This window comes from Rhyacophila brunnea, unplaced genomic scaffold (genome assembly GCF_057557595.1).
Source record: "Rhyacophila brunnea isolate RB1 unplaced genomic scaffold, BYU_Rbru_1.0 scaffold_11, whole genome shotgun sequence".
Lineage (NCBI taxonomy): Eukaryota > Metazoa > Arthropoda > Insecta > Trichoptera > Rhyacophilidae > Rhyacophila > Rhyacophila brunnea.
In genome coordinates this window covers 32,728,897-32,745,953 of record NW_028232763.1, presented here as the reverse complement: position 1 = coordinate 32,745,953, position 17,057 = coordinate 32,728,897, and the positions used below count along the sequence as shown (strand labels likewise).

At 33.9% G+C, this 17,057-nt stretch overlaps 1 protein-coding gene across 1 annotated transcript in view; it reads left to right on the top strand.

Moving 5' to 3' along the window:
- The first annotated feature begins 2,181 nt into the window (after positions 1-2,181).
- The window catches only part of LOC147078614 (lipase member H-B), a 78,213-nt gene continuing 63,337 nt past the window's right edge, over positions 2,182-17,057 (top strand). Inside the window, exons 1-4 of the mRNA XM_085960442.1 lie at positions 2,182-2,212; positions 2,324-2,432; positions 10,905-11,050; positions 14,343-14,436. Of these exons, the coding sequence (XP_085816568.1) occupies positions 2,182-2,212; positions 2,324-2,432; positions 10,905-11,050; positions 14,343-14,436 (380 nt within the window). The remainder of the gene's footprint in view (positions 2,213-2,323; positions 2,433-10,904; positions 11,051-14,342; positions 14,437-17,057) is intronic.

Below are 17,057 nucleotides of genomic sequence, written 5' to 3'. Positions count from 1 at the left end.
TCAGGCTAGGGCAGTGGTCGGCAAACTGCGGCTCTAAAGCCCCTTGAGCGCGTCTCTGCCACAAATGCTCTCTGCCATATTTGATATGGCTACAAAGAAGAAGCAAAGAAAATGGAAAAGGATAACCGTAAATGTAATGTTGAATAGACCGAGACTTTGCGTTTATTCAAAACTTAAATGGCTTACCGACCTTTATTTATGTGTCGGGAAAAATTAGCGCATTCAAATTTAGAGAGATACTACAACTAAAAACTCGTAATTTTGCGCTAAATATTCTGTCGATGATGCAAGGAAGAAAACAGCTGAGGAGAAGAGTCAAGAAAAATAAAGTTCTGTATTTAATTAGGTACTGAATAAAATCTTTCAACAATGTTAATATTGCAAGTTTTGTGATTAGTAAAAAGATTTCCAAGAGAGGAAATCAAGAGTAAATTGAGAAATCGATTTATTGATGAGAACCTGGATTCAACAACATACGAACCTGACTTACCCAAACTTTACAAGGAGATGCAAGGCCATTATTCACATTGAGTTTGTCAGTCATTGTCATGATTCAATTTTATGGATACCTGACTTACAATTTAATTTTTATTAATAAATAAGATCATTATTACGTATGATATTCAGTTTTATTCAGTGTACCTATCTATAATTTAATTAGGACTTAAAACTTTAACTAAAGTTTATTAAGTAAATTAGCAGTGTAACTACTTACTACCTACGCATATAATTTCAGTTTAAGAAATTTGGCTCTCAAAAGAAATCTCAATCGTTGTACTGTTGATATTTGGCTCTATTGACTAATGAGTTTGCCGACCACTGGGCTAGGGTATTTGACGGGCCCCCTATCCACCGCTTAGATTAAAGACAGTGTGAAACACTACATTAACGTTTTTTTAATTGTGTTTTACTTCAAATTGAGGGTACTTATACAGTGAATTATTGGCGATTTTCAATACATCTACTTTAATAATGGAGCTGTCGAGTATCGACACATAATAATCTGAAAATATATTGGACAATTATATAATTTAAAATGTTCATAGTCATGAAGTGTAATAGCGCCGCAGGCGACTTTTTTTTACTATTAAAGATAATTTATAATGTGTGTTTATCTCACTTATCTGGTCAACCCGACACGCCGGCCCCCCACAGCCCGGGCCCCCAGGCTAGAGCCCTGTCAAGCCTCCCCAGCCATCACCTATACCACTCCAGAATTCGGGTGGACACCGAGAATTTCATTAGGGAACGGGTTTCTAAAAAAAACCTGACATCAGTGTTTCGAAATTTTTGTGTTAGAAATTAAAATCTAAGAAATTTTACTAAAAAGGGTGCTGGAGAATTACAAATCATTTTTTGCCGTGTTGTTTGTCTAAGCCCAAGGTATTGTTTATTGGCTTTCTATTTCAATGTGTAAAATCATTCTGATGATTTTCATATTTTGGGGGGGGCAAGGCCCCCTGCCCCCCCCCCCTGGGTGTGCCACTGTACAATATTATATGGGTTTATTGACATTGATGTCGGTCTTTTTTTACTACGTTTTTCTTAGCTCGTATTCTTGTTTGTCCGGTGGTTGTTTATCCAGTACATATCTTGCAATCGATTTTTAACTAACTTCCCGACTAGCTAGATATTTGAAACTTTTAGAATATATCAGAACACGATGCCAATGCATTACTTTGAGCCATCTTTAAGTAGAATTGAATTCATTTTCAGTTATTTCTGTTTTGTATGAAAAGTTATTAAGAAATCCGTAATCCAATCCACTATTATTGGTTGCTAACGGGGTGGTCCTAGAAACTAAATGATTAATATATACGTGCGTTGCTATGGAAATCAAAATGACATTTCAGTATTCTATATTTGTTTGTTTGTTGCAAAATAGCAAAAAAATTATTTGTTGACAATTGCCTTATTTGTCCTAAATTATTAATACATAGAATTGTCAAGTTTATATGATTCAACAGAAAATTTAAAAACGTGGTATATAAAAAAATCTTTTTATCTTGTAATTATTTAAGTTGAAATTACATTGGCAGACTACGAGACGATTGTCTACCACGATCGCCCTCCCAAAAATTATTCTAAATTGAACACGACTACAACAGTGAACGATCCAAAGTGATCACGGGGACAATCGTGGCAGACTATTGATGTGAGAATTTGCCAGTACAATTTAACATGTCCTGCCTTTCCAACGCTGTAATGAACAGTAATGTGCCTAAACGATCTCCTTGTCTGAGCCCTGGTAGCGTTGACTTAATTTTAAAAATCAGTTAACCGATAAATGATGAACAATATATATGTCTTGTTTTTTTAACAGTTTCCAATGGAGTATTCTGGTCGGCGATGGACGTGCGATACTGGCGGTGCATTTTAAAAAGACAATTTACCTGCCCAGATAATGATATCACCTTCTTCATGTACACACCGTAAGTTTTCTTTAAATAAATTATGATTCTTTCACACAATCACACGTTCTTTGAAAATCTCACCTTGTGTTTACTGAAACAGAGACCATTTTGGATTACTAAAAAGTGAGAGAATTCGGTCCAGTCAAACGCAGACCGGTTTCGTCTCTTATTTATTACTATGGACCCAACCTTATGGTACGAAAAATACAACAATTTTACATACATTAGCCAAAACTGTTATGGCTGTACGACGAACAGTACGTAAAAAAGCAAGAAGCATTTTTGTAAAAGACGAACATATTTAGAATTTTGTAAAATACCGTTTAATTATTTTTCCTGTCCCCCTCCCCCCCAAATGGAGACATCCCGCAAAAAATAGTGCAAACTTTGTCAATCAAACTTATTTATTTGGTTGTCAATGAACTAATAATACAAATTGCAGATGGTGTCGGTTAATAAGATGTACAAATGAAACGGGGCGGTATTCTGGAGGATTTCACAAACAAGATCTGTGCTCCGGTGCGTTCCAGTCCAATTCGAGCGCTGAAAGAGCCATTTGGACGGAATTATAAATTCCACCACTACGAAACCCGGGGGTCTAAAATATTTATAATAATTGTCGAACAAATCAAACAAACTATAATCATGCATGAAGATATATGATACAATAGTCCAAATAACTTATTTATAGAATTTCATTTATCGTACATAGTTAAATATACTATTATATTATAATACATTTACAACATAATTTTATAATAATGTAGCCCCTTCGTTTTTATTACATGCGTAGTTAAGATAACACATTATATTATGGTTTTCATGCACTTGCAGTACAATTTAAAATTAAAGAGAAATTTAATACACTAACTACTGTTGCCTTTCAGCGGATGGTTTTGTTGATTTTACTATAGTCGCGTGTCTAAAGAAAATTGTTGAATTATCTTAAAGCGGTCTTCAGTTTCTAAATAATTCTATCTTAGCCATGCAAGCGTGATGGAAGATCGATTTAAAATCGTTTCTCATTAGAATGTATCAGTTTGTATTTATTTATTTTACTATCATTTTCAGACAGCGATGCGTTTGTTTTATTATCATATAAAGCAGTGTTCTTCAACCGGTGGTTCGCGGATCGGCGCCGGTCCGCAAGAATTTATTACTGGTCCGCGAAAGCTTTCACCATGCTATCAACCGACAATATCGCTACACGATTCGGGGAATTCGCACTAGATGAAATGCTGGGCGAATTTTCGAATGCTACTGATATTAACCAGAAAGTTATTTTCAACATCATACGCTAACATTTAAAAACGTTAGCTGAAAATTTTAAGGTACTGTTCGGTTAAAGCGGATACAGCGGAAAACGCATTTTGAAAATAGCCGATAAACTGGATTATTTGTTAGTTTGGGTTAGTTTGGTTAGGTTAGGTTGGGTTAGGTTAGGTTAGGTTAGGTTAGGTTAGGTTTGGTTAGGTTAACCTAACAAATAATCCAGTTTATCGACTATTTTCAAAATGCGTTTTCCGCTGTATCCGCTTTAACCGAACAGTACCAATTTTAATAAATGATTGATCTGAAAATTAAGATCGAAATCGAAAACGAAGATATTAAATCATGCGCACTTGATTATTTTGAGAAAGAAGAGCTGATCGAGCTATATTCTGATGTCACTTTGGTATCCAGGCATAAAATGCAATCATTGTCTCAATTTTGGATATCCCTTGATAAAGAATATTCATCTCTGAGTTACAATGATCAGATTATTGGTAATTTTTTCGACTTCCTATTTATGTGAAAAGATTTTTTCATCTATTTTAGTAATAAAAACCAAACAGAGAAATCAAAAATGGATGTTAATGCAGCGCTCCGTCTCTCAGAAACAATGCTGCAACCACGTTTATCAAATTTGCTTACAAAGAAGCGGCAGCATGTGGCACTAACCAAACATTGTAATTTTAAAACATAAGATTTAATAAATAAAATTCTATCCATAATGGTTATTATTTCTGGCTAATACCGGTGCGCGAATGTTTCTCATGTGTACACCGGGTCGCGGGTGTTAAAAGGTTGAAGAACACTGATATAAAGCGAAAACTGTCTCCATAATCACCAGATGAGTTATATTGTTTATACTTTCTCCTACCTATCATAGTTTCTGTTTACAGAAATCCTTTCAAAACGGAGATAATTAACGAGATAGTCGCTTCATGATTTCTCAACTATTTTCGTTTCTCGGGATTAGCGAATTCTCGAAATGAAGAATATAATTAATTAAATACGACATTAAAATTCAAAATCGCAGTCGATAATACAGATCACTGCACCAAGACATTGTAAAGTTAGTCGTGTTTTAAGAGTCCACCAATAAAGTTCAATCAAAATCAATTCGGTGTAATTATTTAATTATTAACAATAATGTAGCAGTGAAAACGACAAAAATGAGAAACCACAAATTAGTGATCCCTTCAATAAATAAACAGTTACAATTCTCGAGAGATTTAACGAATTCCGTTCACAATAAAAGTCGAGACCATGTTTAGCTCTTTCGGTCAAGATTTTTTTGACAGCCTTAAGTGACAATTTCTCAATTTCTTGAGAAATGTGAATTCTCGATATTCCGAAAAGTTAACTAAGTTAACCCGACATTCGGGATGAGCCTGATTAGCAGATTATTTATCGAGATTATTTTCTTTTCTTTATAGTCAGAAAGTACAACAATATTAAAGAAATCCGTATTTTTCACAATCTGAATATTATCAAACAGACAATCAAATAATAAAAAAAATCATTATAACACAATAATGTTAGTTTATCGCATAGTCAAATTTCCAAAAGGGAGCCTCCAAACCTCTAAGCAGTCGAAGCGTTTGGGCCTCCGCATATTATCTACTACCACCGTTGGGTGCTGAGAATCAAACGAATATAAGTAACATAATTAAAAAGCGGTAGGAGTAGTTTTCACTGCATCATTGATAAAACAGCGAGGGGCGCGCCAAGCGGGGGTGTTAGGGATGCAAAACACCCGTGCGGCAGGATTTAAGGGGTAGCAAAAGTTCTAAGAACCAGTTACCAGAAAATTAACTGAGTCATAAAAGTACAATATTTACAGAAGAAACAATTCGCTTGCGGTGCAATTTTCTTCAATGTCATTACAGATTATTGTGTAAATTTGGGCTGCCGTGCTCCATTGATACAATATATAGATCGTTCCTAGTTGCTTTGTATTATAATTCAGAATATTATATTCTCATTTAATAGTTAAAATATATCTCATTTTTTGTTATGAATACAATAATGACAATTAAAGAATTTTCCAACTTTTTTTTGACTTTTCCCATATTTATCCTGTTTTATTTTTATTTTGGGGAGGGACAATTTTGGACTGGCTCCCGGGCGACAGACACCCTTGGTGCATCCCTGGAAACAGGATTCAAACATGTCAATGTTTTGTATATAAAGTTATACCTTTTGCGTTTTAATCCTTGCACTATGGAACTGAAATACCTAACGGGTATGGAGAAGCAGGCAACCGATCACGAGTAAGGAAGACTACGGGATAAATTTTAACACGTGTCAAGAATACGCCATACGTTGAATACTGACAACTGCTCTCGGTTAATGCATTGACGCTCAATTAATATTTGTGTATTACACACACTATTGCACGTCTATAAAGCGTGGTTCATTTTCGTAGGGCACTGACATATTCAGAACCCTGCGTCAAAATTTACTGCATTGGTATATAGCCTATCGGAATTATATTTATTATCTGTTCTGTGATTATATGCCATGATGTAGGCATGGCCCCCACAAAGGTGAGGCTGACAGGGCTCTAGGCTGGGGGCCCGAACTCAGAAGGGGCCCGGCGAGGCGAGTCTACCAGATAAGTGAGATAAACACAAATCCCAAATTTGTTTTAATAGTAAGAAAGTCGCCTGCGGCGCTATTTTCCTTCGAAAATTTTATTATTTAAAGTTATGTGGTTGTATGATACAATTTAAATTACGTATCAATACTCGACATCGCCATAATTCAAATGGACGTATTAAAAAATATAATAAAACACTAAACATACATATTAATTTTACCACGTACACCATTTGGAAAACGCTAATGTAGAGCATCACATTGCCTTTATCATTAGCGATAGGTAGGGAGGCGGCCAAAGATCCTAGCCTGGGGGCCCGATTCACGATGTGGGGTCCATGGATGTAGGTATATAATATATAAGTATATAGATCTTGAAAAAATCTCCTCAATTGTCTTACACATATTTCGCTCTTACGTGACTAAAGTTTACCGACCCCTGTCATAAGTTTAATGTCTAAAAATAAAAGCAATAATACATTTTTTCTATAATATACATATTATCATTATTATATGATAAATCTTCATATTTTACAAAATATAAGCTCTACTTTTACATGGAAACCATATCACAACTAATTGATTTTATACTACATTTTGGTGCAACATCTTGCAGTGGTTTCCAAACTTTATGTTACTACGCCTCCCTTTTTAAAAAATCTAATCTTGGCGCCTCCCCTCCCCTTTATTTCATTAAATGATACAGACACCTTTTTTAAATAGTAAAGAATGTACTAAAAAGTAAAAAAATATATATAAAAATAAACAAGGTTTTTCATGCGACGAATGTGCTTGTTTATTAGTACAATCAATTTCAATAGTAGTCAATCCAAATTCAACATCGTTCATTGACAATTGAATTCTATCATGTGCCCCACATCCTGAAGCGAGCCCCCAGGTCAGGATCTTTTAACCACATATTTAAAATATGTAATAGCTCTGAGACAACATTATTTTAACTTTATTAAACACATTATTTTACTATTAATAAAATAATGTGAAAAGTGCTTAAGCAAACTAACCAAGAACTCAGTAAATAGATTTTTGTTTGCTTCAATATATCTGGCGTAGAAATCATTTAAAAATGCGCACTTATTTTTTTGTTTTGTAATTTTGATTTCCAATGCTCCAATATTTTATGAATGCCTTCACTTTGTATTTTTAAATCAGTGAATGTATTAGTGGTCATTGCATTGATTTATTCACTATTTTTTTTAAATTTAGACTAAATAGATAAGTTTAACAACAAAATTATCGTTCCTAAACAAATTTGCCTCAAATTTCAACATTATCATTTGACCCTTTTATTTAATTTTTTTTTCACGAGATTCACAATAGTATAGAAGTGAGGTATAAATAAAATTAGTCTACATATTTTCAGACAGGTTTGCAAACAAACTTTTATATGACTGTTTTTTTATGTAGTTTATAACTAGCGACCGTTTTATAAACTATGTATTTGCAAACTGCAAACCTGTGGCTACATTAATTGTGTTAAACCTTTCGCGCCTCCCTTTGCAACACTCCGCGCCTCCCAGTTTGGAAATCGCTGTCTTAGAAGAACACCAATGGACGCTAACGCATTACCACAAACCACGACGAACTTCACCAATCTGAAATGTATTGTCTGGTGCCGCCTTATTCATTACAAAACGATACACGAAACTAGTTAAAAAAAAAAACTCATCATTGGTTTATGATGGACGCCATAAAAAAATATTGAAAAAAAAATGATTCCGATACAAACTCACCTCAGATTTTGTAATATCTCATCATTGTTTCACACATTTAATATTTGCTTATAAATACTAAGCAACAATGTCATGACACTAGATTATTTCAGGTTTATAATCGTAGAAATAATTCCCATTTAAATAATATGAGCAATAAATGTCACTTTGTGGTGTTACAATACAACGATAGTAATAAAAATAGAAAAATTATACAACTTTACTTTATAACTTTTACTATTACTACAAAATTCATTAGGTACATGTTGCAAACGTTTATCACCAATATATTTCCTTTTTTAAGCGTTTGATCCTTTGAATTTGCTGCAGGTTGCCAACTCTGACCTGGTCAGCTGCGGCTGGGGATTTAATTTTGATTACTTTTCAACTGTTTCAAACTAATAGCCTGTACACATAGTTAGGGATGCAATACCGGTATTTAAAAACCGGTATTCAATTATTTATTGATACCGAAATACCGGTTTCAAAAATACCGCTATTTTTGGTATTAAGAAAGCATGCACGTATATGTTTTCCGAAAATGAATTTAATGTTATTTTTTCATTACGTTTTACTATATTATTGCATACTTATTAAATTTAGTGTATAACTTTTATGATGCCAAAACGCAAATATAAATAATAATAAAACAAAATCCCTCAAATTTAATATAAAATTTTCATATACCTACACATTGATCGAATGTTGGTAGTACATCCAACAAGCGTTGAATTTAGGGAGATTTTCCTACACATTAATAAAGGTCAACATAATAAGTGCACTTATGTATTTTAGGTTGCAATAAAACAATGTTTTAAATGGATTTAATTAGCTATATTTTTTTGATTATTATGGTATTTCTTGTTTTCTATACTTATGTTTTAACTAATACCGGTATTCGATTATAAATACTGAAATACCGGTTGCATATTGCAAACCCAACACATAGCTTTAATAAAAGACAATCGCTAGATAAAACTAATCATCTAGCTCTAGCAGGTTAGGGTGGCTAGATTTCGGAAATGTAATTACGCGTCATTTTCAGTAGGAACCATTTTACAACTTTATGATAACTGGCACACGTTTTGATAGAAAAAAAAGTTTTTTTCCTCAATTAATTCAATATTTAATTTAACATAATCAATAATAGAATAATATGACATTTATTTGTCATGTTGCAGGGCATATAAACACACAATCCGTTTAGATCAGGGTTAGTCAAACTTTTTAGACCTACCGCCCACTTTTGTATCTCTGTTAGTAATAATTTTTTCTAACCGCCCACCGGTTCCACAGTAATGGTGATTTGTAAAGTAGGGAAGTAACTTTACTTTATAAAATTTATAAATCAGAGTTACAAGTTACATCATATAATAATAATCATTACTTACCAAATACTATATGTCAGACTTAAATAAATGGCAGAATAAATCTTTATAAAACAACTTACTGTAGTTAAATCTATCTTTTTTATTTATATATACTTTGCATACATAGACGCATGAAGTTGTCAAGGGGAATTTTATAAAAACATAATGAAAATGTTTTTAAACCCATACCGCCCACCATGATAGCTGGAACGCCCACTAGTGAGCGGTAGGGGCCAGGTTGACTACCCTTGATGTAGATCAGGGGTCGGCAAACTTTTAGACCAAAGGAGCTAAATTGGGTGGCACAACGGTAAAAAAAATCGAGAGCCATACGTATATTTTTATAAATAGGATTTATTTAAAAGAATTAATTACATTTTATAATTATTGTTTATTTATTAAGTGAAGAAGATTTCCTAAATAAAGCTAACGTAAATATATGTTTTTATTGTTGAAATTATAAGTAAATATATTTTTTACAGAATATGAATTACTTACAATTTCACGCATTCCTTAAAACTTGTGAACAATGACCTTCCTTGCATTTCTTTGGAGAGTTTCTGTATGTTTGGGAATTTATGTAGCTTGTAGTTTTTAATTTGAGGCACGACTTCAAATTCTCATCGGTTATTTGGCTTCTCTAAATGCTATTTATATTGTTCACGTTTGAAAATGATTGTTCACATACATCTTATGTAGACTTGTATATGAGTTCGGAAAGCTATTCCATGTATTAAACATCGTATTATCTACCTTATGTAGATCTTTTCGAGCGCTCCATTTGTGTTGTGAAATTAATTGAATTTTCTCTCTCCAAATCCTCAATTTTGGTGACAAGACCTATAAATTTGGAGCTCCATAACTCTTTGCTTGTTAAATCCACCAATAAAACTGCATTTCAAAAATGCTCGTGTCAATATCAAACGGAGAAAAATTTAATTTGTCGACTTTTGGAATGGGTGGATTTAAAACAACAACAATCATACCTTTTTACATCAACCATCACTGAGGGAAAATTAGGCATCATATAATTTTATAAGTGTACAAACCAATGCCAAAAATAAAAATTGTGAATTTTGCAAAAGTTTTAAAAAAAATTGGGAATTGGGAATTTGGCAAAGAGCCGCACGCCAATATGCAAAGAGCCACATGTGGCTCGCGGGCCGCAGTTTGCTGACCTCTGGTCTAGTTGAATCGATAAAGAACAAAAAATACTACATTTCGGCATTATTATTTAGTTGAAAAATCATGTAAAATTTTTGTAAAATTGTTTACAACTGCACTCGAGTAAGTAATCATAATGAACATAAACCTGGCCGCCATTGCGTATGTAATAAAATCGGAATGGCAACTGAGCAATCTTAATTTGCGGAGTTTATCAACTTAACCATGCTTCATGCAAAAAAATTTCATATTTCATAACTCATTGTATGTATAGTCAAAATTCTATGTATACAAGTAAATTGTTATTAAGGTAAATCCGCTTATGTAATTGTTTATTTTATTGTTATGTTTGTTACCAGAGAGCATCCAAAGAAACAGGTGATCGACATCACGAGCAAAGGATCCTTAAATGATGCTGGATGGAATCCTGCTAGGAAGAATGTCATCATCATCCACGGATTCAACGGCACCGAGAAGAAGACCCCGATGACATTCATAACTGCTGGTAAATACACAATATATTCATGATTGATAGATCAGTGGCGAATATTAGCCATTGAATGGAGATAAACGATGATGCGATAATGAAAACTTGACCGTTTGTTTTCTTATAGACACTATAACAGGTCATGATATCCAATGACAGTACTGCAGTAGTAGTAGCCGTAAAACAAACACGGAAACACCCTGGCTTTAAGAAACTCATATATAAGTATATATAAATATATGGTGACCTCACCGAAATTGAACCCGAAGCCCCTGAATAAGAAGTTAGTAGGTACCATATATATTGGCCTACGATGTCCACCAAAGTTGGACTTAGGCAGCCATAGTCTAGTAGTCTAAATTAGATAGTCGTATGATGGAAAAAAAATTCGCCGACGATGGCCGACCGGTTGTGCGGCAGGCTTATGACGTAATGGGTCCTGGACTCAAACCCCAGATCTGGCAATTTCAAATGTGTCTTCCAAAGTAGTGACCTAATAGATTGAGCTAGTGGCTAAAATTTCTCGTAAAAATCTGTTAATACAACCACTACACTGTGGAGGTCCATATCTCGAACATTGTAAAAAAATATTGAAAATAATAATAATATTATTACGGGTTTAATATTTGTGAATACACAATAAGTACTGATACGGCATATGTACAGCAGAGGTGCTGAACCTATGGCACGCGAAAGAATAAAATTGTCGATGGAATCTACTTCACTATATACGAGTATAATAATACTTGTTTTTACATTTTAATACTGAATATTGATAATTTGTTATGTACTCAACGTATCATATTTTAAATAAATAAATAAAATAAATAATACGTACGCAGCTACGCCACTCTATAATATAAAAAATAAGTTTACATAATATGCAAGGTTTTTCTGTCACGTTTATTTGTCAATTTTTGATGGCACGCTTCTCAATTTTCGCTTACTTCTCTTCTTATTGTGCCATCCCCTAGCGGAGGTCGGTCACCATCAAGGCGATCTTATCTTTGTCGTCTGCTACCCGGAACAGTTCAGTGGAACTGCACTCGTACCAATCATGGAGGTTTTTAAGCCACGAAATGCGGCGCCGTCCTCTGCTACGCTTCCCATTGATCTTTCCTTGAATGACAAGGTGGGGAATGCTGTATTTTTGTCCTCTCATAATGTGGCCAAGGTACTGAAGTTTCCTGGTTTTGATACTACGTAGAACTTCTCGGTCCTTCCCTATTCGATTGAGAACTTCAACATTTGTCACCCGGTCAGTCCAAGGAATTTTGAGGATGCATCTATACAGCCACATCTCGAAAGCTTCTCCGTGACATCTTTTGGTTTAGCGTCCATACTTCCTTCGCTTACCGTCTTACCGCTTCCGTCGCTTACTAACAATAGATATATTCAGAGATTTAAAATTGGGTACTCAGCGCATCTATTCTATACACAAGACTGCTATCGGCGACTACCGAGGGCTGTTTTTCATATTTATCTGGTGAGGTATTATAATTGTTACAATAAGTTAGCCGTCTAAACTGTCAAAACTTTCTATCTCGCTCCAAAAGTTGACAAAGCTAACAGAGGTGCTATTAAAACATAGCACTAATTGTAATACTTATTATAATACCTCAATACATAAATATGATAAACTACCCTCGATAGCCATCAATAGCGGCCGATAGTAGTGTTGTGTCTAGAATAGATGCGCAGGTACTAATGTGGTGATAATATTATATTCTATCAAAATTCGAGTGCATAGTCAGAGAAAAAACGATAAAAAAAATGTTGTTTTTTTTTGTTAATGATCCAATATCTATCTGATAGTTTCCAAATATAAATATAACATTCTGTCAGGTATTTGTTTTTAGGATCAAATTTTTATATCACATTGTTATGTACAAGTTTCGCCTACTTATCTAGTAGGCACCTATATTCTGAGATTCGAAATTCTTTATTGTCACTCAACTCTTCGAGATAATGGAATTTAAACATTGCATTATTTTTAATTAACTATTATAATAATTATTTTAACTAACAATAGTACTTCAGAGAGTATTAAGAACCATTAGTTAAAATTTGTCGCAATTAAGTATGGCGCCTTTAGCATAGTGGTCTATGCTGGGTGCCGGACGAAATCCCGAAGGCCGAAATCCCGAATGCTGAAATCCCGAATGGCTGAAATCCCGAAAGCCTAAATCCCGAAAGCCGAAATCCCGAATGCAGAAATCCCGAATGCTGAAATCCCGAATGCTGAAATCCCGAATGCTGAAATCCCGAATGCTGAAATCCCGAATGCTGAAATCCCGAATGCTGAAATCCCGAATGCTGAAATCCCGAATGGCCGAAATCCCTTATTCGGGATTTCGGCCATTCGGGATTCCAGCATTCTGGATTTCGGCCTTCGGGATTCCGGCCTTTGGGATTTCGACCCAAACCCGTCTATGCTATGTGCGTGTGTGCGAAACCAGAGAGATGCAGGTTCGATTCTTGCGGGGTGTTACTTTTTTCAAAAAGATTTTTTCTATTAGTTACCTATAATATATTTTCTCAGAAGTGTTTTCAAAATTATGTACTTATGGTCAATTGCATTATTTGATTGGCCTCTCCATACAATGACACTCTCTAGCTAAAACCTTCACTACTAGATTACTCGTAGACGGTTCCTCATAGAAATGTAAATATGGGTATCGTCGATTTACTTTTCGAGATAATGGAACTTAAAGATTTCATATTAACAAACTCTCCATTCTACAAGCATATGAACATACCCATTTAATTGGCCACAACAAAAAGAATCAATTTTAAATAATTGTTTTAAAACATATTCCGTGGCTAGCTTTTCAAACACAGCAACCGCAAGATACGACAGCGGCAAACGACGCTACTGATCCAAGTAATGTGTTGTCACACCATCCATGACGACAGATATATTTTTTAGTTTTTTGTAATGTATAATTTTTTACAATGGTTCACCATCACCAACATTCAACATTGATGAAATTTCAATAGATCACGTATTATAAAACGGTGTATTTATTAAAATAAACAAATACACAATATGGCGAAAGACATTCGCATAAAACCATGTTGTCGATCGATGGCTTTGAAATAAGCAAATATGTATACAGTTGACAAACAAACCGATACGTTTTTTTAATTATTTGGATACCTCAGTATCAATATGTCACAACATTACGATAGTATTCAGTTTATGACCACAGTACCAAAACTAGATCCATTATAAATACAAGGATTTAAAACTACGTACATTTTTATATTTTATAAAAATCGATGTTTTTCATTCATTAATTAATTTCAGCGTACATCTCGCGAGGTGACTACAATGTCTTCACGGTTGACTGGGAACCCCTCACCAGGTTCCCCTGCTATCTGTCAGCACTCTCCAATACAAAGTAAGTAATCACTAACCACGCATCAATATTAATTATTAATTTATGTAACCAAACGTCAATCAGCTGCCTGCAAGTCGCTCTATTTGATTTATCTACACAGGTATTTTACCATGCACATCAAAATTATTATTATTACGACTGAGAGACAAAATAATGCTCGCGGGCCATTCGTTTCGTATTTATGCATCCTATAGTTGATCCTGAAAATGCTCGTGGGGAGGATTTGATTTGAAAATGTATTTCACAAAACAACGTTCTAATAGAGAACAGTAGATATTACAATTTATATTTTAAGTTATACTTCTTTTGGCGCGTTTGGGAAATCAGATCAGAGTGTATTTTTGGCGTGTGACAAAGTTGCGCGCGCCGATGTAACACATAATTTATTTTTTCACAAGAAAAAAAATCGCACGCGATTGGATTCAAACCACCGATTGTTCGGTTATCAGCCGAACGCACCAGCTTTACCCCACGGTATGGCACTGCAATCGTGACGATTATACAGTATAATATAACAACTGAGAATTTTAGTAGAATTTTTCCGTTGCCTAGGCAGCGAATTTATTATTGTCGGCCATTTGTAATTCCTTACGTAAACAAACGATTAAACGTCAGAGTGACAGTTGATACATTAAAAATAAAAACAACGAGAAATAATTATATAATTTAGTAATATAAGTTAAAGTGTATAGAAATAAACCAACGGCGTTCCAATAAGCGGTCCTTTTCTTGAGTGTGTAATTTAACAAGATAATTAAGAGCCAGTCAAAGAATCTAGTTTATCACAAGTTTTGTTTTTGTTTTGTTACGCCAAAGAAGTATAACTTCTAAAGCGCGTACATAAGTACACACATCGATTTTTTGTTTAGATTTATCTATTTGTCTATCTATCACGCATGATAGAACACGTATATGTAAAACTCAAATATTGTGGATCCATAATATAAGCTTTGATGCCAGTTTTTCAGTTATGCTTCCAAGAGTTCCAATCCTTCAGTTTGGATATAAACTTTTAGATTATATAGTGACTTTCTTCAAGGGCTAATCTGTGGGTCAATTTCAATTCATCGTTAAATGTAACTATTTTAAAGACCACAACATATTGATTTTACCAAACCGATCTTATTTTAATAATCGGTAAAATTGGCTTTTTATTGCCCAACTCTTGCATTGTGGCTCTGCAGCGCCGCATCACTAAACACGATTATTCACTTTAAAGCAGTTTTTAGCAGTGGCGTCCGAGTTGGAAAATATTTATTTAAAAATAAACTCAATATTATATCAATACTTGTTATTTTCTCTGATAATTGAATTATTACTGTGGGTCCCTTCGTTTATTGTTATCCATACTATAGTTATATACAAAACAACTGAAAACCCCTTGTTCTAAGGTAATTACGTTTGAAGTTTTCACACAAATTCTCATTTTCATTTAAAAACCTCATTTTAAGGAAATATAATTTTGCAATGCTCAATAAAATTTAATGAACCGTTAAATTATTTCCGGATAGAATTGAATTAATGATTCATCCCAGAAATGGCTATTTGATTTTATGACACATTCAATAAAACCTTAACGTGTTTTTTATTGTATAGAATAGATCTTTCTGCATTTAACGATTTCATTAACCCAAAACCTTAAAATTTGAGTTAAGAATCGGACTAAAAAAATTCAAAGCAATGCAATTTTCAGTTAATTATAGAAATTTTATCACCATTCAATTCTCTATACAACGGTAAAACTGTCATATTTAAATTCAATTTTATTATAGAGTTATTAAAAAAATGTAGTCATACTTCTTATGAAATAATGCTTTTGCACTTAAGTAAAACACTACAGTTTAGTTGTGGCTATAAATTTATTTATTTTATTTTGCTACACCTACACAACTATCAGTTATATAACTTATATCCACATAACAGATTAATCAGATGGAAATGTGAAACCCAATCACCATAGGGCATATATCAATAATTTAAACTAAGATTTGATTTATGACTTAATGACGATCGTGTCATAGAAATACAGAAAATAAAATTTTCAATTTATTTCCGTATTCTTTCTTTCGGTAAAACATAGCACGTCACTGGTTTTGATTAAGATTATAGCAGGTAATACTTTTGGTTTCGACATCCATGAATAAGATGCATTTTAAGAAACTGGGTACTTATAATGCACTAAAGGTTATGAAACGAGTTTAAGAAGAGAAAAATCTGCCTGCATTGATTTTTCGAAACAATCAAAAGATCGTTGGCATGCGCCGGATGTAATCATTTTCGGGATTAGTTGAAACATCCAATGGGATTTTATAACGAATAATAATTGTTATATTGGTTTTAAAAAATACAGCTTTCGTAAAATGGGGATGTAGAAACATGTACTGACACAGCAGGGTGCTCAGGGTATCAGGACCGCCCCCAAATCTTTATAAACTATCTTACATTACGTTACCACTGACTGGCCTGCGCGGAGTGGAGGTTTTATTAACAGATTTTTTTCACAATAAATGGTTGTCAGCTACTTTCTCAACCTATTACGTTCATATTCTGACTCCGACTCAGGACCCACGACCCACAACCAGACACATTACCGCTCGACCATCGTGGGCGTCTATTTCAAC